We start from the raw sequence: 24688 nt of genomic DNA on the forward strand, positions 1-24688 counted from the left end.
TTTCTTGGACGTTTACGCTCCAAACGCAGCAACTGCAAAAGCTCAAATTTCCGTTGCTGCGTTCCGTTGTGATCGCTCCACCACGCATATGCTACAAATGGCGAGTTAAAAGAGGTCTTTCTAAATTAAAATAGCATTCATGGCAACAGCGATGGGTTACAAGATTTCCGTTGCTGCAATCTCGAGCGCAGCTGGGAAAGGGGTATTATTTTGTTACACATTTTGCGAATCGCTTGCGCTTTGGTCACACTGGAAACCTGCACGGTCTTTTTCCAAATACCCGCCCACTGTCACTCTACTCCGCTCACTCGATGAACTCTCAACTCAACAATGGCGAACGTAATTGAAAAATATTGAACGCGAGTGCGAAGAAAATGTGAACTTAACCACGGCTAAAGCTGCAACAGTGTTTACAGATTGAAAAGTTATCAAAAAGAGACGATAATATGCCACAAACAAGAAACCTAAAGTGACTGAACCTGCAAACTGAAAACGGATCGGAAATCGCAGAAACTAGTTCCCTCTCTCTCGCTCTCGCTCCCCTTTTATACCTCCGCCCCCGAGCCCTACCGGTTGCAAAAACAAAATGAGATTCTGCGTTGTTGTTTGTTGCGTGTTATTTTTGCTGGCCAGCGGGCCTATTGCATCAGCTACAGCAAAATCACAACAGGGCGACTCGGCAGAAGTCGTCAGCAGTGGCGAGGATGAGAAGACGGTGAGTGGGGGCGACACTAGTGCTAGGGCGGCCGTATGACCCACTAAGGGTTAACACTGGGCCCAATGAATATTTCATCACCTTCCCCGACATGTTGTTCATAATTTTCTCCCGCTCTTCCACAACCCGCAGGACTGCACGGACCTCGCCCGCGACGAGGAGGCCCTGATGGTGTTCTCCACATTGGGCGGCGGACTGACGGCCATCGATCCGGTGACCAGCGAAATACGCTGGACTATAGCAGATGGTAATTACGCGGGCACTCCGCAGTCCTCCGCATTCACTGCACCCCTATTTTCCGGTCACGAGTGTGGGACTCGAAACATATGATGGGCAGGAAGTGTCCTTATTAGTTGAAGTGGAAATTTTCCAGCATATATCTCGCGAACTGAATGCTTTCAGTATCTAAAGTCTTTAAAGATTGAGAAACTATATTGCATGATATTTAAAATATTCAACCTAGAAGCACTATGTTCTTATAAAAGCATTATTTTAATTCTTTAAAAAAGCTGATAAGTTGTTCACACAGAAAACTACAGTTTTTACCATATGCTACTGAAATAACTTTTATGACAAAGAACTTAAAGGTGGCAGAAATAACATATTTTTTCCATTCAAATGTTGGAATTTTCTTCAAACCACTTAAAATCTAAATCTAAATTGATTTATATGCCATTATAGTTCCGGCTGCATTTGCTCAGCGAATTTAAAGATCTTAAAAACCCTATCCGCCTCAGATATGTTTTGGAAAATTACCCATCTCCAGGCTGTTGCACTCGCCGTTTGAAGTGCAAAATGCGTAGCACATGCATGCGCTCAATGAGCTCATCGCAATTTTCGTATCTGGCAGATGTAAGAGTCTAGGATAGATCTTTCCACCGCCATTCGTGCTCTATTATTTTCACTCTCGCTGTTAATGTTTTGTATTGTGCTGGGGCCTGATAAGGTCCCACGTATAACGCAATCTCGACAAGCGTTCTCGGCACACAATTCCACCAATTAAGTTGCTAGCCAGTGCGCCATATCACCAGTTGCTGTTCGCCCATACCCTTTCCGCAGTGGGTGGTTGGGACTTTGAGCCATTTTCCTTTCGGTTCATTGAATATTCCTACGATTTATCAGCGTGACGTATTGATTTTTGATGGCTTAAGCGTTAATCTTGCGGTCATTCGGCTGCTCCGTATTAACCTCTGAGATTAGCTGGTAGTTTGAGAGCTCTATATAAACACATGAGTCATCAGGGGAAATAAGTTAGTAAACTGCTCGATTAAATCGGTTCGTTTATTATTATGTTAGCTTAGTGTATATAGCAGGCAATAGATCACCGAAATGGGGCTTCACTTATCAAATTAAAGGAGAGGGCATTTCCAATTCGAATTATCGGGTATTGCTATAAGCCTGGTCCCAGAACGTTAGTGCTCTTGCTATTTATTGTTCCACGGGCTTTGTGATTGATTTTCCACTTTAGAGCATTCCCTTTTCTTTCCTGATAAGTGTTGGAGCTGTTGCTTCAAGAACTTTTTTTAATTATGCCACCCCCAACTGAAATATTGGAGTTGTGCCAAATGACTCCCTGGACAATACGCCCTCCACATGTTTGTTTAATTTCTGAAATAAAAAACTCACGCCCCGTGAAGATTCTTTAATGTGATAGCTGCAATACATATGTATATATGTACACATGTCCATTCGTATTATTAGAAATTTCATGCTGCCCGCTCATCGTCCGGCTTCGTGGAACTGCAAATGATTGAAAATTCATGGAGACAAACATGTGGACAGCATCTGACCTGCGGTTTGCTAGCAAAGCGCAGTATTTGGGTAGTATTTTCCGAGTTATTCAAGCCAATAATATGTTTTTGATTCGCGGTAATTACACCGTTTCGCCGGCTCTAGCACGGCAGATCAGTGTACCGATATGGCGGGTTCTATTACCTCATCACGAGACGAAATCAGGTTTTGTCTACGACTACCGCTAGCCAATTAGAATGCCCATGCTAATGAAAGTGCCTCGGCGAGTTAAATGACCTGCCCCAGAAATTGTGGCAACACTCGGTTAATGCCGGGAATCTTCACGCAGCCATGTGTTTGGGGTTGAAACTAATTACTGATAAGAATGGGCAGTACTCCCAATGGTTTGCTTTCATTACCCGATAGTTTGGACGACGATCATACTTGGCAATACTCGTATTACTTATTTAGTTTAAAATAAGTAATTAGCCACCATCGTGCATGCGGGGATGGTGGCCATTTGCATTCGCCAAAGGCAGAATTCAACGCTGTTGCCTTAAGCGAATTGTTGGCGATAACAGAAATTGCCAACACGACTGGCGTAAACACTTTGGATTTGATCAGCCAGCCATGGTCCCAGGTCTATTTCGTATTTGCTCAACTGTTGTTTGCTTTGACTTTGTCTCTCGCGCCAAAAAGCCGCTTAATTTATTCGGGCTCTTTGGTGGAAAGTATTCACGTTCCGTTCTTTAATGTGTACCAGAAAATGTGCGCTTTGCTTCGTAAGGGGTTAATGTATAGATTACACTTTCGTTCCCTTTGGTATACGTACAACGAGATAAGCGTTATCGGGAACAGGTTCTGGTTATAATTTATTATATTTTCCTTACTTTACTCCACGTTAGTTGCACCGATATCAGGAAATTTGTATTGGAATGTATTTACTGTACACACTTAAAATAATTTACTGTAAAAGGGATACACCACTATAAATTGAAAAGATAATAATAATAAATCTGTACTATTTTTACGGAACTGAATATTGAGTATTAATCTTAAATTCAGCTTCTGCTTAAATTTCAAATTTCAATTGATAACACTGGGAATTTCATCCAACTTAATCTATACTTTTTTTTTGTGTTTCGTCTTGGAATCGCCAAAAATTGGCATGAAATGTTCATTACTCGTGAATACTAGGTAATAAATACATATAATAAGGAAGCAAAATAAAACTTGAAAGTATTATTACTGCCGGCTATTCAGATGTGCTTTTGGCGCGGAGTATATACATACATATGTACATATTAGTTTATTTTGTCGTAACGAAACGACTTATAATGAGTTCGATGCAGTATACGTTTTAAAACTTTAACACCACTTGGAATACATTTAAGGTGATTTGCATATATTGTACTTGTACAGGGGTGCATAGGAATTAGATTTTTTCATGATGTAGAATTTACATGTTTATTAAATGCTTCTTTTATTATTTTAATTTTAAATTTGATTTGTATTCATTTTAGATCCTCCTATAGTAGCAGAACACCAGGAGAATGTCCAGGTTCCGCACTTTCTGCCCGATCCTAGAGATGGCAGCATCTACCAGTTGGGTCAGATGGGCAGCCTCAAGAAGTTACCATACACCATTCCCCAACTGGTGGCCAATGCCCCCTGTCGTTCCTCCGATGGTATCCTGTACTCCGGAAAAAAGAGTGACACGTGGTATATGGTGGATCCCAAGACGGGTAGACGCGAAAAGGTAATGGGCTTTGGAGATGCCTCAATGGATGGCAAGGAGGGCGAGCAGATCGGCTGGGCCACTTCGCGGGCCATTTATCTGGGCCGGACTCAGTACACGGTCATGATGTACGACAGTCTGGCTAAGAACAAGGATGCGAAGCCCTGGAATATCACTTTTTACGACTACAATGCTGTGAGTGCTCCCCCAGAGCTGGCCAAGGAATATGGTGAGTGCATCTCATAATAATAATATATTAGATGTATTTATACAGTTGCTTATGATTTCCCGCACGCAGAGTATATACATCTGACCACCACCACCAATGGACAAATTGTGACTCTGGATCGCAAACAGGGTAAATTTCTGTGGCAGCGGGATCTTAGCAGCCCAGTTGTGGCCGCTTTCCTTTTGGGACCAGATGGGCTACTCAGCGTCCCATTTACCACGGTCTCCGATGAGGCCTACCAGGCTATCCTCGAGGAGTCGAAAACAGGAAATGTAAACACTGTAAAGCTATTGTAAGGAACATACGATTTTTGTACTTAATTCCATACTAATTGTGCAATTTTTAACAGCCAATCCCTTTATGTGGGTGAGCATCAAAAGGGCTTGTACGCTCTACCTTCGCTGGTGGACAAGAACACGCCTCGTATTTCCACAACACCACCTATAAAACTCCTCGACGGACCTACCGGAGACCAGAACAGCAACAAAGAGACAGATCCGCGTACCATTTACATTAATGATGTGCTGCAAGAGCATCCAGGAATTATGCTGGGGCACTACAACATGCCCAATGAGGGAAATGGAAACCTGCAGCTATCCCCGACGACAGCAAGCAGTAAGGTGGTTCACAGTCTGGCCACCATTCACAACTATAACGATGGCTACGGTCTGTTGGCCAATAATGAAAAGAACGCCGCCGACATTGGCGTGCAAACGGATCCCGAGCTGGTCGAAATTGGTATTGATCAGCGGACAAATGGGAACACCATTAATCGGACGAAGACAATAATTATGCAGAACAGCAATAAGGTGCAGGCCTTTATTAACGAGTGGTTCATGGAGCATCCCAGCGGAAAGGTGCATCAGATTCTGATTGTTATCGTTCTGGGCATGATTGCCTTGTTCTGGTACACCTGCAGCACCATGAGGGAATTGCAAAAGCAGAGCGAAAACGGTTCAAAAACCTTTGCCATAGCCCAGAATGGATCCAATGGAAGCACTGGCAGCAATGGAAGCAATGCGAACGCTGAAGACCTAGTTGACTTGGGTAATGGACAAGTGCGTGTGGGCAAGATCAGCTTCAGCACAAATGAGGTGCTGGGAAAGGGCTGCGAGGGTACTTTTGTCTTTAAGGGAACATTCGAGGAACGTTTCGTAGCCGTAAAAAGGCTGCTGCCCGAATGCTTCACCTTTGCTGATCGCGAGGTGGCCTTATTGCGGGAATCGGACGCTCACGAAAATGTGGTGCGCTACTTCTGCACCGAACAGGATCGACAGTTCCGCTACATAGCCGTCGAACTGTGCGCGGCCACTCTGCAGGACTATACCGAAGGTGATCGCTCGCTGGAACTGCAAAATCACATCGATGTTTGGCAAGTATTGAGCCAGGCTGCATCTGGACTGAGTCACCTTCACTCTCTCGATATTGTGCATCGCGACATAAAGCCGCAGAATGTTCTGATTTCACTGCCAGATGCTAAGGGCAAAGTACGTGTCATGATCTCCGACTTCGGACTGTGCAAGAAACTGAATTTTGGCAAGACTAGTTTCTCCCGCCGATCGGGTGTAACAGGCACGGATGGATGGATAGCCCCAGAAATGATGAGATCACAGCGAACGGTGAGATATGATCTTTATTTGTACCCTATACCCCTTCTTCATCGATGTCTTCAATTTATTTACAGACAACTGCCGTGGATATCTTTTCTTTGGGCTGCGTTTATTATTATGTTTTGAGTGGCGGTCACCACGCCTTTGGGGACAATCTGAAGCGTCAAGCCAACATACTCTCTCACGAGTACAATCTGGCCAAGCTGCGCCCAGAGAACGACAGTGAGGACAGTCGAATTGTAAGTGCTCTTTAATAAAAAAGTTTTAGCTAGTTGTCCTAATTACGTAATTCTATTCTAAAGATCCTGGCTGAGCAATTAATATCGGATATGATTCATAAGGATCCGCAATCGCGACCTCCAGCTCGTTGTATCGGAAATCATCCGCTCTTTTGGGATGAGCCTAAAATGCTTTCGTTCCTTCAGGATGTTAGCGATCGTGTAGAGAAATTGCAATTTCATGCCGAGCCGCTCAAGTCGCTGGAGAAGAACGGGCGGATAGTCGTTTTAGACGATTGGAATGTACATCTGGACCCCATGATCACAGATGATTTAAGGAAGTACCGCGGATACATGGGCGCCAGTGTAAGAGATTTGCTCCGTGCTCTGCGTAACAAAAAGCATCACTATCACGAGCTTACACCAGCCGCTCAGGAGATGCTGGGCTGCATTCCGCACGAGTTCACCAACTACTGGGTGGATCGTTTCCCGCAGCTCATTTCACACGCCTACCACGCGTTCAGTATTTGCTCAAACGAGCCGATCTTCAAGCCGTACTACAGTGCCGGCTTTCTTTTTTCACGTCCGTGGTACTTTGATGCGGACGATGCGCTGTTCCCCATGCTGATGCGGGATCCGAAGCCCCTACCCAAGATTGGTAGTCCCAAAAAGTCGCCCTCGCCTGCCAGCAGCCAAATTCAGCAGTTAAAGCAAAGAAAAGGGCTTTACAACTTCCGTAAGCCCAGCGATGAGCTGCCGATTCCCGGCGTTGGTCTGCAGCGTAATCTGGAGCTAGATGGACAATCACTGGAGCCCGATGGCAAGCGGGATGTGTTTGCCAATTTCAAATTTCGGCGCTACTCGAAGCCGGGAAACAATCGCAATTACAACGGTGGCCAGAAGGACACACAGGAGAAGGAGAAGTACGTAAGCTGGACGCTGCCACCTTCAACACAGGATTAGGGCATAGTCCCAACCAGATCAGATTAGACAAGATTTAGTTTTAATCAATAATTAAGTTTATTTTTATTTAATTGTGCAATTTGTGTATATGCAACTATTCCAAAATGATTCCCAATTCAGTTTTTAGCAAAAATATTCAACGATAAGTAAACAGATGAAACTATTTTATATACCAAGTAAGAATAATGTAGTGTGTCTTCTGTCGAATGCACGCAATTTAACTGTGATAATTTTTGATTTTTGTTCAATGCCCAAGTGCAAGTTGATCTAGACAAATAGTTCGAGTTTTATATATAGTACCTAGACTTATTGTATACTTATGTATTAGTTAAGATACCTATCCAACACTCCTCTCATTCGTGGAGACCCTTGACAAGCGAAAGTTTTTAGTTTGTATATCATTATAAAAGCACATAGTTTTAATGTTTAATAATGGAATGTTTCAGTTGATGGATAACTTCATGCTTGATAACGAGCTGCATTTTCTATGAAATCGTAAACAATATGAAAACTAAATAAAAATGTAAAACAAATTTTACAAAACAATTTTATTTGCACTATACATTTATAACAGTGACAATCAACAGCCGATTAAAAAAATTTCTCAATATTTTGGCTATAAGAGACGGGAGCTTAGTTCAATAACAAATTCATAAATAACAAATATAAAGGCTATAGCTATACACGAGATTTTGGTTCTTTAGAAGAAAACTTTGTAACTAGAAATTTGTTTCACTTTGGCGTTGTTTCCTCGTTGTTTGTGCGCTTTCGCTTCTTTGTCAATTTTAGTTGGCTGACTTCATCATTGTTTTCATCTCGTTGCGCACGCAGTACTTGAAAGCATCCCAGCCTTCCGATTTGGCCACGGACTGTAAGCAATACGTTTGGGATTAGTAGTGAGCGAGTTCTTGGAGATCAAGTGAAAATGAAAGGGGAGACACAAAAGTGATGATAAGCAGCAAGAAACAAAAGACTGTGGGTTCCTTCGCCCACTGACCTTTTCTCCATTTGGTGTGACTACCTCAATGGAAACCTTTACACGCTCATCGGGGTCTACGACATCTTGCTAAGGAAAAAAGTTCAACTCATTGCTAATCACCTGGTGCTTGGACTTTTAACCTGGACAATAAAGCACAGCTCGTAGCCCAGTTCGTTGTTAGACATGTGAGTCACAGAAAACAAACCTTGGACGAGCAATGCGATGAAAATGATATGATATGGTATGGAATGGGCTTAAAAGTAAACACACTTTTTTTAAAAATTTAAAATACATTTGCATAGTTAGAAGTTCTGTCCTTGGCATTTCAGTGATGTTTTTGGACATACAAGGTGCAATAAATAAAAAACCAATTCTGTGTATATTTCAGGGTTTAATGGTTATATGGCCAATTCAAATTAAAGCGAATTTCAATAATAATAATAATAATAATAATATGTCATGGAATCGGGTTAATGTCCTTAACTAAATGTTCTAAATTATAGGTTAACGCAGTTAAACATGAAGCTTAAAGCAAAAACGCTTACAGGCGAGACAAAATCAAATGAACACACACATTTAATGCTGGTCAGCGATAAAGGGACAAAGCGGCAAACAAAACAAGGTACTCATTAAATGACTTAAAATAAATTAAGTTAATCTAAATAATCAGTAATCAGTGCCAAAGCGCATCGCTGTCAATGAAGTAATCCAGTTGGCGACACACCCGATGTCGCCAGGCCACAAACAGCGGATAATCGGGCTCATCATAGGCGTCCAGAGCTTCGTTGTAATCAAAGAAACGACCACTTACTTTGAAGCCGCGATGCAGGCGATCCTTCATGATGGCGATGAACTCCTTGTAGGACAGCAGGCCATCGCCATCCGCGTCGAAGATGGCAAACACGGTATCGATCAAGTGGGGACTGAGCTTATAGCCGGTGCAGATCTTTACAGCGCGCGAGAATTCATCTAACAATTGGCCATAGAGTCAAAATTTGTATCTGCTGACTAGAATAATCCACTCACCTTTAGAAATGGCCCTATCTGCCAGCGTATACATGCGCATTGCGATCGTGAAGTCATCCAGATTGTTAAGGAAATGACAAAAGTCCCGAAAATCGTGAAAAGATATGCCCTTCTCATCCTTGACCCGCTCGAGCAGGCGCTCCAGGAACACATCATACTCGTCCGTGGCCAAGTACGTGTACCGCAGCAGGATTTTGGCAAAGTCCAGCTCGCTGATGACGCTGTTGCCCTTGGAGAACTCGTGGAACTCCAGCTCGAGCACCTCCGTCTGCAGGTTGTCCATGAAGCGGTAGAAGTTATCGTAGTTAATCACCCCAGTGCCCCGCTTTCCGAAGAAGTGCAGCTGCAGGGTGGTGGGCACCATGTGACGCCGCTGCAGACCCTCGCCATCATTCACATAGTTCTGCTGGAATGCATTCAAGGGATTGCGGATTAGTTACTGTTTGCGGTAGATTACCCATTAGTTAGTTACACCAGGGTCATGCTTGGGACTCGGGATGACCTTACCTCCAGGGGAGTGGGCGTTGCGAGTTCCTCTTCCGGCTCTTGCTCGCCGTGCTTCTCCTTCCAAGCGCCACTAAAAATGCGCTCCATCTGGGATTTTATATACATGCCAGTTTGTGGGGACAGGTTTTTGTTTGTGCAGGATTGAGGGTTAGGTTGGAGAGAAGAAAAGTTAGGTGGTTTAGTAAGGATCAACACAGTGGTGGAGCGTTTCTAGGGTGTAGGCCTGTTTTCGGTTTGGTATCAAAAACAAAGCGACAGGAACGAAACTCAACATAACAAAAGCTTGTAACGTAACAATAATTGAAACTTAAAAACTCTTAAATAGTAGTATTGATAGGTCTATGGAACAAAAGACAAAAACTAAAGCAAAGCCAGTAGGGAAAAGTATCCTTCGTAAATAGAACAAAACACAACGTAACTTAGCGTAGCTTCTACATATGCTCCAGGCATATATATTGAGTTCTGTACAATTTGAGCGGAGTTTTCGCGAAGCAAAGCCAATACTATTTGGGAACTCTGGTGGCTAACACTTACTAGACCTCTCTTCGCCTGAGGCACTGCCATGGGTTTCGTCATTTGACTTTGCTCATCGTAGGAAACTAAACGCGAGAGCTGCCATCGAAATCGTTTCACAAACCAAATAAAATAAATTATACAAAAATCAGAAGGCGTAAGTTGAAATGTAAAACTAAAGGGTAAGTGTTGTGCAGCTTACTTCAGAGCCCTAGGGCCAGCTATTTCAAATGAGTTTTCATTATTCATAAATTATACGATTAAATTATAGCTTAACTTAATAAATAAAATGCTTACAATTTGCTTGGTTTGCGGATCGACATTTTGAGTGTCTTTTAAAGCGCCGGCCAAAATGGAAATTATCTAATAATAAACATTTTTGAAAATTATATTAAATCATAAGTAAATAAAATCAATTCGAGGAACCCATAGGAATTATGAGCATACGATGGGGACGATGATTCCTTAATTACCACTAGAAACTCGTCCTTGTCAACGCGCTGATTTCCATCCGTGTCGAACATGTTGAAGGCGATGCGGAAACCCGATTTGGGCTCTGTAATGATTTTAACTATAGTAGAATCGACCTTACTCTGTTTCAAATACCACTTACTTGTAAGAATGGATAGCAAAAACAAATATTCCGTATAGGAGACAATGCCTGAAAGGAAAATTAATGGTCTACATTATCGTTCGTATTTATTTTAAAAATGGAAATTGTCGAGATTTTTATCGGTACAAAATAGTACGTAAGCATTTGTAATAGTACACCAATCCATAAATTAAGTTAAAGAGTTGCTTTTATCAGATCTTGTCTGCTTATTGGATTTATTGAAATGCCCAGGTAACAAACATACCTGCTTGGCTATTCTAATTTATTCGAAATGTATGATAAGTGACTTCCATGCAAAAAGTATCTTTATTTATCGCAGATACAGGGATAACATTGTAAGACTTTTCTAATATATCTGAAAACTTAATGGCAGGTATTAATAACAGGATTGGATTGATAATAAGATCCTATTTGTATATTCATTCGTCGTTAATTTGACGTAGAACGGAATAGAACTTTAAATATAAATATACATACAGAAATCAAATAGAGAGTGTATTTTTCCGTTAAATTTAAAGTATTTATTAACATTTACCATATATAGTATTTAAGAAATCTTACCCTTGTCCCGTAGGTTGCGAAACAGACGTGTGGAGCCCTTCTTCAAAGCTGGAGTGTTTTCCTTGTACTTATCCACTTCATCGCTGGACAACTGGCGACGTTTCAAGCGAGCTGCAGATGAATTGGGTGATGAATATTCTCAGATACTAAATAATTACCAATCCCCACTTACGTCTGGGTTCCTGCTCCACAACGGAGTCTAGGAAGTCCTGCGGGGTCATATAGAGCTGATCGTCGTACTCCACGGATGCAAACTTGATGAAGCGCCGCTCCCGGGCCGTTAGTTTCACGTTCTCCAGCTCGCTATCGTCGCGCTGCGGGACCAGAGATCGAGAATGGGGATGAGATTAATCAGGCCATCGATGGATGGTAACTTAATATGCCGTTGTGCGTATTTGGTGTGAACATAATTGAAATAAATCAGCCAACGATTGGATCGCGGGGAGGCGAATTTCCGCCTGTTGGTCACAAAGGCGGACCGCCGGGGACAAAAGCTGGGCCTGCAATCTCGAGACTGGACGGGTTTGATCTGGTGACGTTTTGATTAATGCCCGGCCATGGCACCTCGCACCGCGATCAGAAATATTAATTTGATCCGGTTTGCCGTACCCGCCGTGCATCGGGAATTACATGTATGATCTGCATTTAATTCGAAATGCGAATTTTGACGGGCCGCCAGACAGGATTCCCACGTTGGCCGTTTGGCAAATAAAGTGTCAAATTGATTTGAGAACATGTTGTGACCGGTGATCCGCCATAAATCTGACATTTAATGCCACCCACAACCAGCAATCATTTTTCCCGCATACTCTTAGACAGGGCGAATGACTCAATTGTATTTTATTGGTGGTTAGTGGCAAAGACAACTCCCAGGCCATAACTCTCGCTCTGGAGACACCACAGAAGCCCTGCCTACCGCCTGTTCCCAAAAAACTTATTCAAACAAAGGCCACTTTGAATGTTAGACATGTGCAGCAAACACTTCGCGACCACGCCCACGCCCATGCCCCAAGAAACGTCGAGAGGCGGGGGACAATTCCTCATAAAAGCAAAGCTGACATCATTCTGACTGCAGCAGAGGCTACAGTAGTTCGGCTTATAAGACAATGTGTTAATAGTTAAATTATCCTAAAAGTTCAATTTTGACTATAACATTAAAGGTGCTCTAAGTAAACTCTGAACTGAATATATTAATATTTAGTATCCCCATTGCTGTAACACCTATATTTGTTAAGGCAGAACCACTGTTCTGGAACCCTGCGCCCAGAACAAGGAGATTCGAAGTGGCCGCAGGCGCTGGATTTATAGGCAACAATTAAATCTCATTCATCATCATCAGGCGCAGTTGTCATAACACATGTCAGGGCCAGGCCAACACCATAACCGAAACCAAATCAAAATCCGAAACCAAGTCCCAAACTCCGGCTCATACTGCAACTGAAATGGAAGCCACGCCCGCGTCTGGCATTGGGCATTATGGCTGCCTCCGATATTGGTGGGTGTATCAAATCGGCAACCAGATCGATTGATAGATAAATTTTCAGTAACTGGCATTCTGTCAGCGTTCGGGGGAGTTGCAGCTCCACCGCGTATCATTGCCGCCTGCAGGTGCGTGGGCGTTTCGAAATCGGACTAACTACTTTGCCACTTCATCATGTTTCAAGGTGTGTGGCATTGGCGCTGGAACTCATTCCAAAAGGCTGCAGCCTTGGGAGCTTACATATTCTCGATGGCAAGATATGCAGATCATAGACGACGATTTGCCATCTGGGGAAAGGAAGATCTGGGAAGATATACCTAAAGAATTTGCTGAGGGCACGACGACTATTTTTACTCAGGAAGTATGATTACTGAGTTCTGCCTATGCCAGTCAGGAACTATTATTTTTATTCAACTTCTTGAACTCAAGAAAATATGCATTTAATACTATTCGAAAATAAAAAATGGTTGCATTTTATCAGAAACTAAGTAATTAATATAAAGTTGATCACTTATAAAAAAAAATTACTACTTGCACGAACATATAAACTACAAACTTCCCTTTTCTCAACTGGAAATTATTTGTACTAAGGTTACTATTTCTCGTGAACTAATAACTTCCTCATTAGCTAGTTTTCACCATGTAGAGCTGCTAATCAAAAACTGTTAGGGTATTCCCCGCCCTTTAGGCGTAATCCCTGATAAGCACTTGCCGAAAATGCTCATGTAAATATTTAAACTTCACACCCTGAATCACACACCACAAAATGCTTATCAACCTGCCACTCACGTCAACATGTTTTCGAGTTTTTTAGGTCTACCTAGAGACAATGTCAACAGGTTGGCACATAGTTGTAGTGGTTGCTATTTCATTGAACTTGAACACGCACAACAACAAAGCTCAATTTACATCATTGATAACGACCCTGAACTGAATTCGGTTGGCTTTTGTTGTTGTTCTCTGGTAATCAATCAGAATGCATGTGTCTTTAATACATTTTATGAGCAAGGTAAACGGCGACTTGGTAGTAAAAAACAATAATAGTGCAGCGAATGCGCGGAGCACAACAAAACGCCGAAAAACAGCTGATAAGATATCACTTCCGTTGCGTTACGTAGTAACGTAGTGGTGTAACGTAGTCACTGACATGCCACAAGCTAAAAATAGCTGCGCAGGTCTTTTTTCATCCAATTATTGACTTTTCCACACCAAACACTTGGCACACTTTTAAACGATATTCACGCCATTCATTTACCATGCGCCTCTTCAGGCTAACCGCATTCACGGGATTTTCCGCGGACCGTAGTTTAATGAAAGCCGTCAGGGCGGCCAAGGAAACGGCACTACCGCCCACGAAAGTGAGCAGACGTCGCGTTTTGTGTCCCGGAATTCCGCCTGTTTGTGACGTACTGCTGGCAAATCTGGTCGATCTACCAACACCGACGACCACACTTGACCGCTGGGCGATTATTGTACCACTTTTAACCGTTATTCTAGCCACTGCACCCGCCATTTCGAACGAGTTTTAAAGAGTAAAAAAGTAAACTAGTGACAAATAGAACTACGTGAGGTGCGCAACGTAAGACGTGGAATGCGTAGCGTATTAGGGTTGCCAGGTCCATTTAATCATAGAGGATATCGCAATCGAGTGATTGATGCGATAGTTTGTAGTTGGGGTACATATACATATATTTGGTAATGTTCTATTGGCATGAGCTAAACTGCAAAATCAAATTAAAATTTTTTTTTTTTTTTTAACACATAATGATATTTCCAATTTCTGTTTCAGTGGTTTTCTAAATTGTATTAAACCAATAAAAAGTAAAAGCAACGTAAACAATCCAAAACTAGTCACGTAGTTAACATGGAGTTGCCAGATCAACACAATTGCCTGCGGCAATTTGGCGGGCATTTGAATTAAGAGTAAAATAGAAATTTGTTTTGCATGTATAATCAATTAGATTATCGTCTATACGATTTATTAATTAAAATTTAGTAATTAAAATTAAGAGAAGTGTTCTTAGGATATTTTCTTTCAAATGCTTTAATATTAGATATATAAATTAATATTTATATAGTTAGGCAATTTAGATTCCAGATTTAAACCATTGCCTTTATAATACTAAGGGCTTTTCCGTATAATAAAGCACACCTTATTGAATTCAAATCAATTGTATAAATCATTAGTTTCAAATTCAAACATCAGTTCCAAAATTCAAATATGACTAAGAACTGTCCCACCTGACCGGGCTTCCCAAATAATTTCCGCATAACTGACAATACCATTAAAAATGATTAACTATTGCACATTTTGAGCCACTCGAAAAGGGGACTACGTGCTCAAGTCCACACAGATCCGTCCAGAAACTAATTAAAAATCCTGCCGACGTGAATTTTCGCGGTTCGCTCTTGACGCAAATGTATATATTTGACCTTAAACTATTGGGGATTTTTATTGGGCATGCCCAAAATCCGCATGTGACGCGTCTCTATCTACGCTAAAATCGAGAACAAATAAACTTATTGACCGACAATCGTTCTGAGTTCCAATGACTCATTTGGACGCAACGGCGGGCAGGAATGATATATGACAAAAATGCAACTAGAATGCAATAAAAATGTCGAAATATTTTATGGGAAAACAAATGTCCCCATTGAAAGACGATAAAATGATCGAAAGAAACCTGTTGCACTCCCCCTAAAATGTGTAAATTCAATAGAAATGTTATCTGCTCTCCGTTTTCGAAACGGAAAATATCAATTTCACTCGATTTTCCGCTGTCGCGCGAAACCCAAGACGCAGTCCGTCCTTTTCCCATTTTCTCAGCTCGATTCAGGTGAAGTTCATAACCCAGGATAGTTGACACTTTGAGGCTTTGCTCCACTAACTCGATCTTGGGGTCGCCAAGGAGTCGCCCTTTTAAGCTGGTTTCGTTTACTCCCCAGTTATGAGCTCGTAAATTATTAGTTTCGATTTTAAGCGGCGCATTGTGTTTCCTTTTTCCAATCCATTTCCTGCGAAAGTTGTAAAAGAAGAAGGCGCCAACCGATTCCAACAGAGCATCCGATGGTCCAGAAGATCCGTTGGCACATAAAAATGCGTGTGTTGACGCCTTCCACGGGTTCGACTTGTAAAACTGCCCAAGGGCACAACTGGAGCCCACAAAACGATCGATATAAATGCACAATATTTTGGTCTTCTTTTGGTAGTAATAAAGTCGTTTAAATCGCAATGCGTATTTGGTTTTCTTTTCCGTTCCACCTTTCTTCTGGTAGTAATAAAGTCGTTTCAATTAGCTTGCAAGTCCCAAAAAAAGCGCGGTTCAAAAATTTTGGTAAGCGCCAGCCCTTGGGCTTTTATTTTTTTTTAATTCAATCCGTGGTTTTCCTTTACTGTTTAATTAGTCTGACATTAAGAGTGTTTCGCAGGAAGCAAAAGTGCACGAAAAAATATCCAAAGGGGATTGGAAAAGTTTCAATATCACATTAAAATTTGAGAAAGTTCTTATAAACAACAATCATATAATCTAAATAAATTGTTTAATACTACGTTCACATATTTCTTTACACTGTACATTAACGTGATATATAATTAGAATGTCAAGAACAGCTCCAGTCATTGTATTTTTGTCCGTGACCTGAAGATGCAGTCGATTCCTATCCGATTTGGGTTGGGTCTTCGGTCTTTAGGCCGTGTGATTAGGTAATATTTTCAAGGGGGTTGGGTTGCCACAGAGCACATTCCTCGGGCTTGCCGCATCATTTAACGGTAAAATTGAAATTGATATACGAGCCGACATCGAAAATCCAAAAATGAAAAACAAAAACTCCTGAGCGGGGCCAGATACAAAATCAGATTTTTGATTTAGCTGGAACCGCGTATATGCGATGATATCACTGGCTGATCAAATAAAAAGTTCAATGTCAATGCTTGATGGGCGGCTCAATCAGTTTAAGAGCACTTTGTGTCAGGTGAGAGAAAGGGGCCCACCTGTTGCGCCGGTTCACCCGAAGTTCATTGAGTTGTAATTAAAAAAAATAAACAGAACACAAACTCGAATAATGGAATGCAAGAAAATATTAAGGGGATGGGGACCACACGCAATCCGCTGCCTGCCGTACACATAAATCTCAATGGTAAATGCGGGACTTTCGGGGGGATCTCCACCTCTGGGAGCTGATGCATCACCATAACCTCCGGAAAAGAATCGTAAAGAAAAGGGTGCCAAGGGGTCTTGGCCAAGGATGCTGGACAAGCCGGTTTTTGGGTACGTGTGCTATATGCGTAGCAAGTTCGTAGGCCCCTCTAGCATAGTGATTTATGAGAGCCCAGGAAACCAGGCTGCTGGCCAACTGGCAGTGGCCAACAAATAGAAGCCGCTCCAATTACATCACTCAAACCACAGTTAAGGTGACCAAAAAACACTCCCCGAGGAACTGGAATCCCCCGCGCGGCTGTCACATTAGGCTGTTATAATCAGACAGAGAGCCAAGTTTATCGCCGGACAAGATCTCCGCAGGATTACCAGTCTAGACTTGGGATCTGCGTAGATCTTCGATCAGGGTCTCTTCTCTCTGAGATCTTGGCTGTGTTAACGGTCCATCTGTTGGCCAACAGCCGGTTTGGCCAACTTTACGATCGGCGCTATATGCTGCTTCCTAGCCCATTGAAAATGTACCAAAATAAGGAGAGTCAAAACAAGAGATGTCTACACTGAAAAAACGATTCAATTCAGTTTATTATTAGAAATATACTTGATCACACGGTTATTCACATTGGTGAAGTGTAAAAAAGAGAGAGTGCTATTTTATTCCTAAATAAAATAATGTTCTTTATTATCAGCACGAATATTTTTCGTTTCGTCATAGAAAAATTAACACTCTAAAATAAGGATAATTATTTATCCTTAGCTAGCTAACTAGTGTTTACAAAATACTTAAATATTTGTAATATATTGTTTCCTTTCAAGTGCATTAAACGAAAGAAAACTTCTGAATGCTCTTTTGTTTTCTTAGCTTTGATTAAGTTCTGATACCGATTTCAAAAGGAGGGGGACTTATAGAGTAACCCGAGCTCTGGCCACCAACTTTGAAGCCAGCCTCGAGTCTTTCTTTTAATTTTATTAATTGTTATTGCCGCACAGTTACATAAATTTCTCCAATGCATGGCGATAGATAGCCGTTCCACTGATTTGGTTAATAGCCGCGATATCGATATCGATTTCGTTGGCAGGCACAATAAAAATTGCTCACATTTATGTAGATTGTGGAAGAAAGGCGATCTATTGAGTGTCTCCGACATTCTTATGGGACAGCTTGACTGATTGTGGGAGAGCCGGTGGAAGAATCTCATCCAGATGCAGCAGCTCAAAGACTAGAAGCTTTTCGAAATCCGAATTCAATAAGATAAGATGGCGCGGATGTCTTCTATAAATGTGAATAGAAATGGATGAAATCTGGATGACCATCGATCTACCTAATGGTTCTATTCGAATTAGTGAGTCAAATTTTCTTTTATCAGAGGTATCTACCCAGTTCATGTTTCCATCTAAAGTGATGCTTAAGTATTTTCCCTAAAACTGACTTTGAAATAATCAAAAATTTTATAAACTTTTTTGTTTTTAAAAACACATAAATGTAACCCACCCTTATAAAGATTTCTTTTGGCAAATGAATGTGTTGTTTTTGGGTCTCTTATGTGTGCAGACGCCTCCTATAATGTAATGTCTTCCTATATTGCCTAGGTACACAATACGTCTATGTTTGGTGGCAACACCCGCAGTCCTGATCCGAAAATAGTGCCCCAAATGCCACCCTACTCCTTAGTTTCAATTCCAATGCCATTACCTAGTTCAGGGTCTCGCGTGTGCCCAAGGTGCCCTTCACTTGGGCACAGGCCAGATGATACCATCAATTGCTCAACACTTCTCCAGCCGAACCCAATTAAAAGCGGGCAGCAAATTTATTAAATTGCCATCGATGGCTGCCAAATTAAAATGTCAACGGCTTGCCGAAACCGAAACCAGAGGGCGGGGCAGGAGGTGGGCTCAAGAAAGTGTCATAAACTTGTTTGACAGATTTCGTTTGATTCATGGAACCCATAAATAAAGCTCGCCAAATCTTTGGGCGTGGCCCAAAGCCGAAAGTCCCAAAGACTCTGCAGCGAAATCAAAGTCAATGCGAACGATGCATAAATATTTTGGCAAACCAAATGAGATTCATTTGCCTGTCATCGTCATGTGGTAAGCACCCGCGCCAAGGAATGCAGAGCATAACCACGCCGATCTCGCCCAGATCTGATCCTCCGACGACCATTGCATGTGTCGCCCCCATAATTCTTCACCGATTTGGGCCACTTGATGATGACATTCATGGCTTTGGTGGAAGGCGCCATCCAACTTACCCATAAATCGAGTACTAACCACAATCGAAATGTGTAAACTACATCATGGGTGCAAAAGCCAACAGTCCAAGCACCTGCCTCCCATTTCGAGTACGGATTTAGTGCCTACGTTGCATATCATAACTTGTAACTGGTTCTTCTTGGTGATTCCATCTATCAGTTAATTCCTGGACAGACTTCTTTATGTGCCCAGCCACACCTTGGACTCGGAGTGACCACTAAAATCAAGTGCAATGGCACAGAGACAAGTTTTTAAATCAGTTAACTGCACCGAAATGTTTTTCAGACCTCTCGATCTTTAAATATCTAGAGTTTCAACTAAATAGCTACGTAATTTATTTCCAAGGACGAAAATTGAATACTATTTAATTTTTAATAAACCTTCATATTATGTACGTACTATAAATTGTATCAGATTGCAGATAGTTTACAAAAGTTTGGGTTGTAAGTTATTTATTTATTTAAAGTATTCGTTTCAGTGCATTAGACCATAGGCTTAGATGCTGGTTAGCTGGATTTTTAAAGTTTATTTTGCCTATTTCTGCATAACTTTTTTGGCCGATTTCTCAGTTATTGTAATCCACATCGCCTATAACATATACATCCCAGAATCAGCGGCTCTGAGCAGGAAGTCTACCAGGGCGTTGTTAATATGTTGAAAAAAACCACGAATGTCGATCAACTCCATGGCAGCCGAAGTGGTCACATAATTGGGACTACGGCCATTGCTACAAATGGCCAAGTCAGCCTTTTTGCAAAGCTAAAAGACGAAACTGATACTTGGGATAAAATGTCCGTTTAAATAAAGCTGTGATTATACCTTTTTAATCGCCTGGCCAAAGTAACAAATGAGCACCACGATTGGTGGACTTGATTCCTCGTCATCGTACAGCCCCAACAGCGAATGGCAAAGGACCGAAGATCCGCAGCTCATCTGTGGAATTGTTGCTATTCATATATGCTTTCTTAAATATTTGTTTGGATTATATTTGATTCACCTGCATACTGGCTGCCACAAGAGTTGGCCAGCACCTCTGCCACCAACCGCCCCACTGAACTTGAAGTACCTGCCGGGCATTCAACATCAGCGGGCGGTTCTGGAGTCGCCGACGATGCACTAGGCCAATGGAAGGGCTTATATCTGGCTCACGGCTCACCGTCATTGGAGCTGGAAACTTGCCCCTGGTAAAATACCCGTTGAGTTCTGAGGCAGTCACATTTTGGAAGCTTTCTTCGCTGCTGGAAAAATGATTCCTCCGCACATGTTGCGAGCCGAGTTTGCTTTTAAATATTCTGCGACGTCGTTTACCAATTTTTTTCATCGCATTGTAAGCTGGAAACAATCTGGGTTCAGTCTGACTAGGGAAAAAAATCATAATATTTCGTATTCTACATATACTGAGATAAAATTAGTTACTTTTCGGGTCCGAAGCAGCGTCGCAATCCATGGTAAATGTTGTCCATAACAATAAACAATTCCTGTACTGGCATTTTGTGGAAATGCTTTACTACCAATTTTGTCTTTCCAATTTCGTCTTTCCAATTTCAGTGTGACTTTCAAATTTAATAAAATGTTTAGAAGCCCAAAACGGGGTAAAAATGTTGATTCACAAGTTTTCCACCATTTTGAGGACTGTCAACGAAAGAGTCAACGCCTGCCCAGAATTATACGTTTGCTACAGAGAAGACATGTTCGTGGGTCATCTGGTAATGAGTTTCTCTCAACCATTTCTATCTGACATGATTTTTCCCTAGGAGGTTTCCAAGACACTGAGATTATTGCCACTGCAGGCGAAAATAAAGGATATTACAAAATCGCCAGCATTGGATAAACACATCACGACGTCTGGTGTTTTTGTTTTATTTTTCTAACGCCACCAACTTATTGCCGAAACAAAGAGCCGTGCGTTTTTCCGTGTGCTTGGGAAATTGTGATTAATTTCTGTTCCGATAGATCTGCGTGGAGAGTCAAGGCCCACTCGGATAGTGCACTCATAATTTATGGCGGCAGTGGCTGCCATCATAATTAGCATTGCAATCTAAATCAAAATATTTACAAACCAATTATTGTGATTAGCGAACGCCGCCGCAACTTCCACCATAATCGATCACCCAGCTGGGCATTTCTCAGTCAGGTCGCAGTTCCGTAATCCATACTTCGATCCAATTCGATCCGATCAGAACCCCAACCCCACCCCCAATCGACTCGCTGGCGACGACAGCATTTCAGAGTAATCATAATTTGCATTGGCCTTAACCCGTTGCAAGATATACATTTTCTAAACTATTGCGACAGGATCATCTCATTAATCGAACACGTACATTCTGAAAATTGTATTACGTTAAGTTCATTACTTACCATGAAATTCTTAAACTTTTCTTTCTAAAATCGTTTTTAATTTCGTAAATATATGTTTAAAGAGATTTAGTGTGACAAGACTTGAAATACAGTTCAGTATTTATTTAAAATATAAAACTATTTTTCCGTATATTGGGATGGTGGGACTAGATAGAAGTAAAGGCATGCATTTATTCCCTGCATTTTATTCCCTGCAATTTTTTAATTTTCAAAATGTATTTTAAATTCCCTATAAATAATAGAATGTTTAACTATTTTGAAGTTCTAGGGGTTAACGTGTTTTCGCATCGGCAGGCGACTTAAAGCCTGTCACTTGGCTAAAGACAAAAGACAGCCTTTGGCGACAGAATCTGTTTGAGATTTGCTTTTAATTGATTCGAATCGATTCGATTCGAGTTGAATTGAATTGACTTTCTGTCAGTCTGTGTGTCGGCTGCTGGCAGTGTGTTCGTCGCCATTTGCTGACAGGCGCTATTACAATTTTATTAACATAAATTATTGCGTTCAGATCGATCCAATCGCGAGATCGTAAGTCTCCTACAACTAATGGAAGCTTAATGGTTGTTAAAGCTTGGTGACGGAACTCCTCACCAAAATTACTTTATTGAACCAACGCGCTTTTGACTGCCGATTTGCTCTCAGTTGACACTCGATCTTATCATATCTTCGAAACAGCTTTGGTTATTATTTGCTACCAAGCTGGGAAATCATGTTGGTTGACACTGGACATGGCAATATAAATATATAAATATATTCTGTAATTGTATATCGCACTGATAGCAATCTTAATACGGCTCGCTCTGTGATCTGTGAACAAGAAAAAGCCGCCAGCCTTGAGGCGGTTTGATGGCGCGATTTCAGTCGCCAGGGAAACGCGTGCGATGGGATCAAAAGGTAAAAGACTGGAAGTCAGGTTTACGAGGATCCCTTGGAGAGTTGGGGGCTACCCAAAACCAGCTGCTATAAGTCGGGCTATTTAAACACCTTAACGGGCTTCACTTGCCACATTTTCGGTCGGCCACGGTTTTTAATTAATCTAGCATCTAGCATCTAGCATCTAGCATCTTGCCCGACTTTCGCGGAAAAAGGGTCAGAGGTCGTTGAGGCGAGCACATTAGGCTGGAACACTCGACTGCAGGGTTAATTAAGTCATTAGCCCGAAAATGTCCTGCTGCTGCCGCTGCTCCTGCGCATAATTAATCATTTTAATTGTCTGACTTCTTGTCAAAGGACAAAGGGGAAACAGGGATAGTATGGATAGTATGGAGAGCGCAAAGGGCAGACCGACATTCCAAAGGTTGCCTTCGAAAACTGCGGGGGAGTTCTCCCTGTCGTAGGTTATTTATTGGAATAGGGATATTTGGCATGTGCTTCCCCGATTCAGCAGGCGTCAAATTCTCGGGCACAAAATGCTTTCATTCCGGTTAATTGAGTTAATTGTTTTGGGGCAGCCCTTTCTGTGGCTTGGTGAAATCACTTAGACCACTTAAGAGCAAGCATTTCAAAATACATTTGAACTACAAATTAAATTCAGGGTCTATGTAAATTTGTTTTATTCCAATTCATGTTTATAATTTACAGTTTTGATAATATCTAGATACTGTTTATATATATATATTTACTATGTTTCATAAATCACCTCTTCCTCTACACAACATAATCTTAGAAACATTTTTCAAAAAATCGGTACTTACCAATAGCGATAGCCTCAATAAATAATAATTTATAACTTTAATAAAAACTTGCCAATCAGTAGCCAACCTGCTCTTCCCACCGGCCACACCCACTAAATGACGTAGTCATCAAGAATGACGTCGACGACTGCCCCGGAATATTTCTGCAATTTCCATAATGTCAAGAGTCAAGTTCATTCATACACACGTATGGGTATCTGCACCATGTGATTTTTTATAAGCGCCTTCTAAATAGATAAGATAAACTTGTATTCGACGAAATTCGCGCATAGCGGCTTTAACTTTCATTTGACGTGGACAGTATTTTTGGGCTGAATGTTGGTCAACACCTAAAATTAGCCAAAAGTTCGGGTGATCAGAAATAGATTTTGTGATATAGGAATGGTTTATGGCAGCCATAGGCAAATGAGTTGGTCAAAGTTGAGGCCTTATCAGCGCGAATGCATCGATCTGATTAGCGCATTTCATAAGGTGACTCTCCCACGCGACTGATTCACTGGCAATATTTAGCGCAATAATAATACAATAACTGTGTGACGCGTATTGTTGCACTTTGTGTTGTTAGTTGGTATTTGTGCAAATCCACGCTAGCTGGCGAAATACGACAAAAGCACTGGAAAAGGTCTACGCGCCAAAAAGCACAACCGCCACCAAAAGCAATCCAATCGAAAACAAAAAGCAACTGCAATCTCACCGTTCACAGTGTCTGTTTGAAAACTGTCACGTGATGGACTTTGTTGACTCGGGGGCTCAAAATAGTCGCATAACTCTAACAAAAATTAGAGGACTAGAATATTGTAAAATTTCAACTAACTTGAGCAATTTTATAAAGTTTCAAAAGTTTTATCACAATTTTTTATAGAACATTTGAGTTGAGCTTTAAGTGCGAAAGTAGTTCTTATACTAACAGACACCACCTTGTAGCCTACATTGTAGCGCAACATTTCAGAACATTCTGTTTGATTGTTACCCCGAACCAATATATACATATATGTATGTATATTCGTGTAAGAAAAAGTATTCTTAAGAATGGGTTGACTACAGAAATCTAAGAGAACTTATTTTCTGTATAAATAAAAATTAATAAAAATTATTGATATAAAAATTATATTAAATATGAGTATATCTACATTTAATAGGTTTTCTAGTTTTAAGATCGACCTGAATCAATTGTATTTTCTAACAATTTTCTATTTTAAAAAAGGTGCCATCATGTACAATATTTACAATACTGCACACTGAAAATTTATAAACTTTGTACAAAAGAAATAAATATACAATAAACAAATATAAATTTATTCAGAGCTTGCATTTAATATTTTACTACACTGTTGAGCTAGTAACAGTAG

At 41.2% G+C, this 24688-nt stretch overlaps 3 protein-coding genes across 16 annotated transcripts; 1 reads left to right on the forward strand and 2 right to left on the reverse strand.

Moving 5' to 3' along the window:
- Positions 1–299: 299 nt before the first annotated feature.
- On the forward strand, positions 300–7737 carry LOC122619114 (serine/threonine-protein kinase/endoribonuclease IRE1). Its single transcript, XM_043795834.1, has 7 exons — positions 300–715; positions 848–962; positions 3970–4413; positions 4483–4705; positions 4763–6032; positions 6098–6262; positions 6326–7737. The coding sequence occupies exons 1-7, from the start codon at positions 587–589 to the stop codon at positions 7202–7204; spliced, it is 3225 nt and encodes a 1074-aa protein (XP_043651769.1). The 5' UTR covers positions 300–586; the 3' UTR covers positions 7205–7737.
- A 53-nt stretch (positions 7738–7790) lies between these two features.
- On the reverse strand, positions 7791–14463 carry LOC122619115 (calcium uptake protein 3, mitochondrial). Of its 13 annotated transcripts, none has more exons than XM_043795835.1 (12): positions 14139–14463; positions 11576–11717; positions 11404–11514; positions 10843–10890; positions 10703–10785; positions 10527–10592; positions 10251–10328; positions 9717–9803; positions 9210–9615; positions 8995–9152; positions 8202–8270; positions 7791–8073 (listed from the first exon to the last, which is right to left on the reverse strand). In XM_043795835.1, the coding sequence occupies exons 1-12, from the start codon at positions 14394–14396 to the stop codon at positions 7990–7992; spliced, it is 1590 nt and encodes a 529-aa protein (XP_043651770.1). In that variant the 5' UTR covers positions 14397–14463; the 3' UTR covers positions 7791–7989. The 13 variants fall into 13 exon arrangements, with proteins under 13 accessions (XP_043651770.1, XP_043651771.1, XP_043651775.1 ...); XM_043795836.1 differs by having other exon boundaries at positions 7793–8073; positions 9210–9612; XM_043795840.1 differs by lacking the exon at positions 10251–10328 and having other exon boundaries at positions 7793–8073.
- Positions 14464–19722: 5259 nt separating this feature from the next.
- LOC122621100 lies at positions 19723–20918 on the reverse strand. Of its 2 annotated transcripts, none has more exons than XM_043798852.1 (4): positions 20704–20918; positions 20285–20645; positions 20107–20220; positions 19723–20046 (listed from the first exon to the last, which is right to left on the reverse strand). In XM_043798852.1, exons 1-4 carry the CDS (start codon positions 20775–20777, stop codon positions 19876–19878), a joined length of 720 nt encoding a protein of 239 aa, XP_043654787.1. In that variant the 5' UTR covers positions 20778–20918; the 3' UTR covers positions 19723–19875. The 2 variants fall into 2 exon arrangements, with proteins under 2 accessions (XP_043654787.1, XP_043654788.1); XM_043798853.1 differs by having other exon boundaries at positions 20285–20641; positions 20704–20840.
- Positions 20919–24688: the final 3770 nt, after the last annotated feature.

This window comes from Drosophila teissieri, chromosome 3R (assembly GCF_016746235.2).
Source record: "Drosophila teissieri strain GT53w chromosome 3R, Prin_Dtei_1.1, whole genome shotgun sequence".
In the NCBI taxonomy this organism is placed as follows: domain Eukaryota; kingdom Metazoa; phylum Arthropoda; class Insecta; order Diptera; family Drosophilidae; genus Drosophila; species Drosophila teissieri.

What these genes read in the sequence shown, in the direction of transcription:
- LOC122619114 (XM_043795834.1), top strand. Translation starts at nt 587, where the DNA reads ATGAGATTCTGCGTTGTTGTTTGTTGCGTGTTATTTTTGCTGGCCAGC. An exon ending in ACGCTGGACTATAGCAGATG is followed by an intron (nt 963 to 3,969) that starts GTAATTACGCGG and finishes TATTCATTTTAG; the next exon opens with ATCCTCCTATAGTAGCAGAA. An exon ending in ACAGTGAGGACAGTCGAATT is followed by an intron (nt 6,263 to 6,325) that starts GTAAGTGCTCTT and finishes TCTATTCTAAAG; the next exon opens with ATCCTGGCTGAGCAATTAAT.
- LOC122619115 (XM_043795835.1), bottom strand. Translation starts at nt 14,396, where the DNA reads ATGGCGGGTGCAGTGGCTAGAATAACGGTTAAAAGTGGTACAATAATC. An exon ending in TTAGCCTGAAGAGGCGCATG is followed by an intron (nt 11,718 to 14,138) that starts GTAAATGAATGG and finishes CTGGTCCCGCAG; the next exon opens with CGCGACGATAGCGAGCTGGA. An exon ending in CAACGCCCACTCCCCTGGAG is followed by an intron (nt 9,616 to 9,716) that starts GTAAGGTCATCC and finishes AATGCATTCCAG; the next exon opens with CAGAACTATGTGAATGATGG.
- LOC122621100 (XM_043798852.1), bottom strand. Translation starts at nt 20,777, where the DNA reads ATGCCAGTACAGGAATTGTTTATTGTTATGGACAACATTTACCATGGA. An exon ending in CGCTGCTTCGGACCCGAAAA is followed by an intron (nt 20,646 to 20,703) that starts GTAACTAATTTT and finishes TTTTTTCCCTAG; the next exon opens with TCAGACTGAACCCAGATTGT. An exon ending in TTGGCCAGGCGATTAAAAAG is followed by an intron (nt 20,047 to 20,106) that starts GTATAATCACAG and finishes TTCGTCTTTTAG; the next exon opens with CTTTGCAAAAAGGCTGACTT.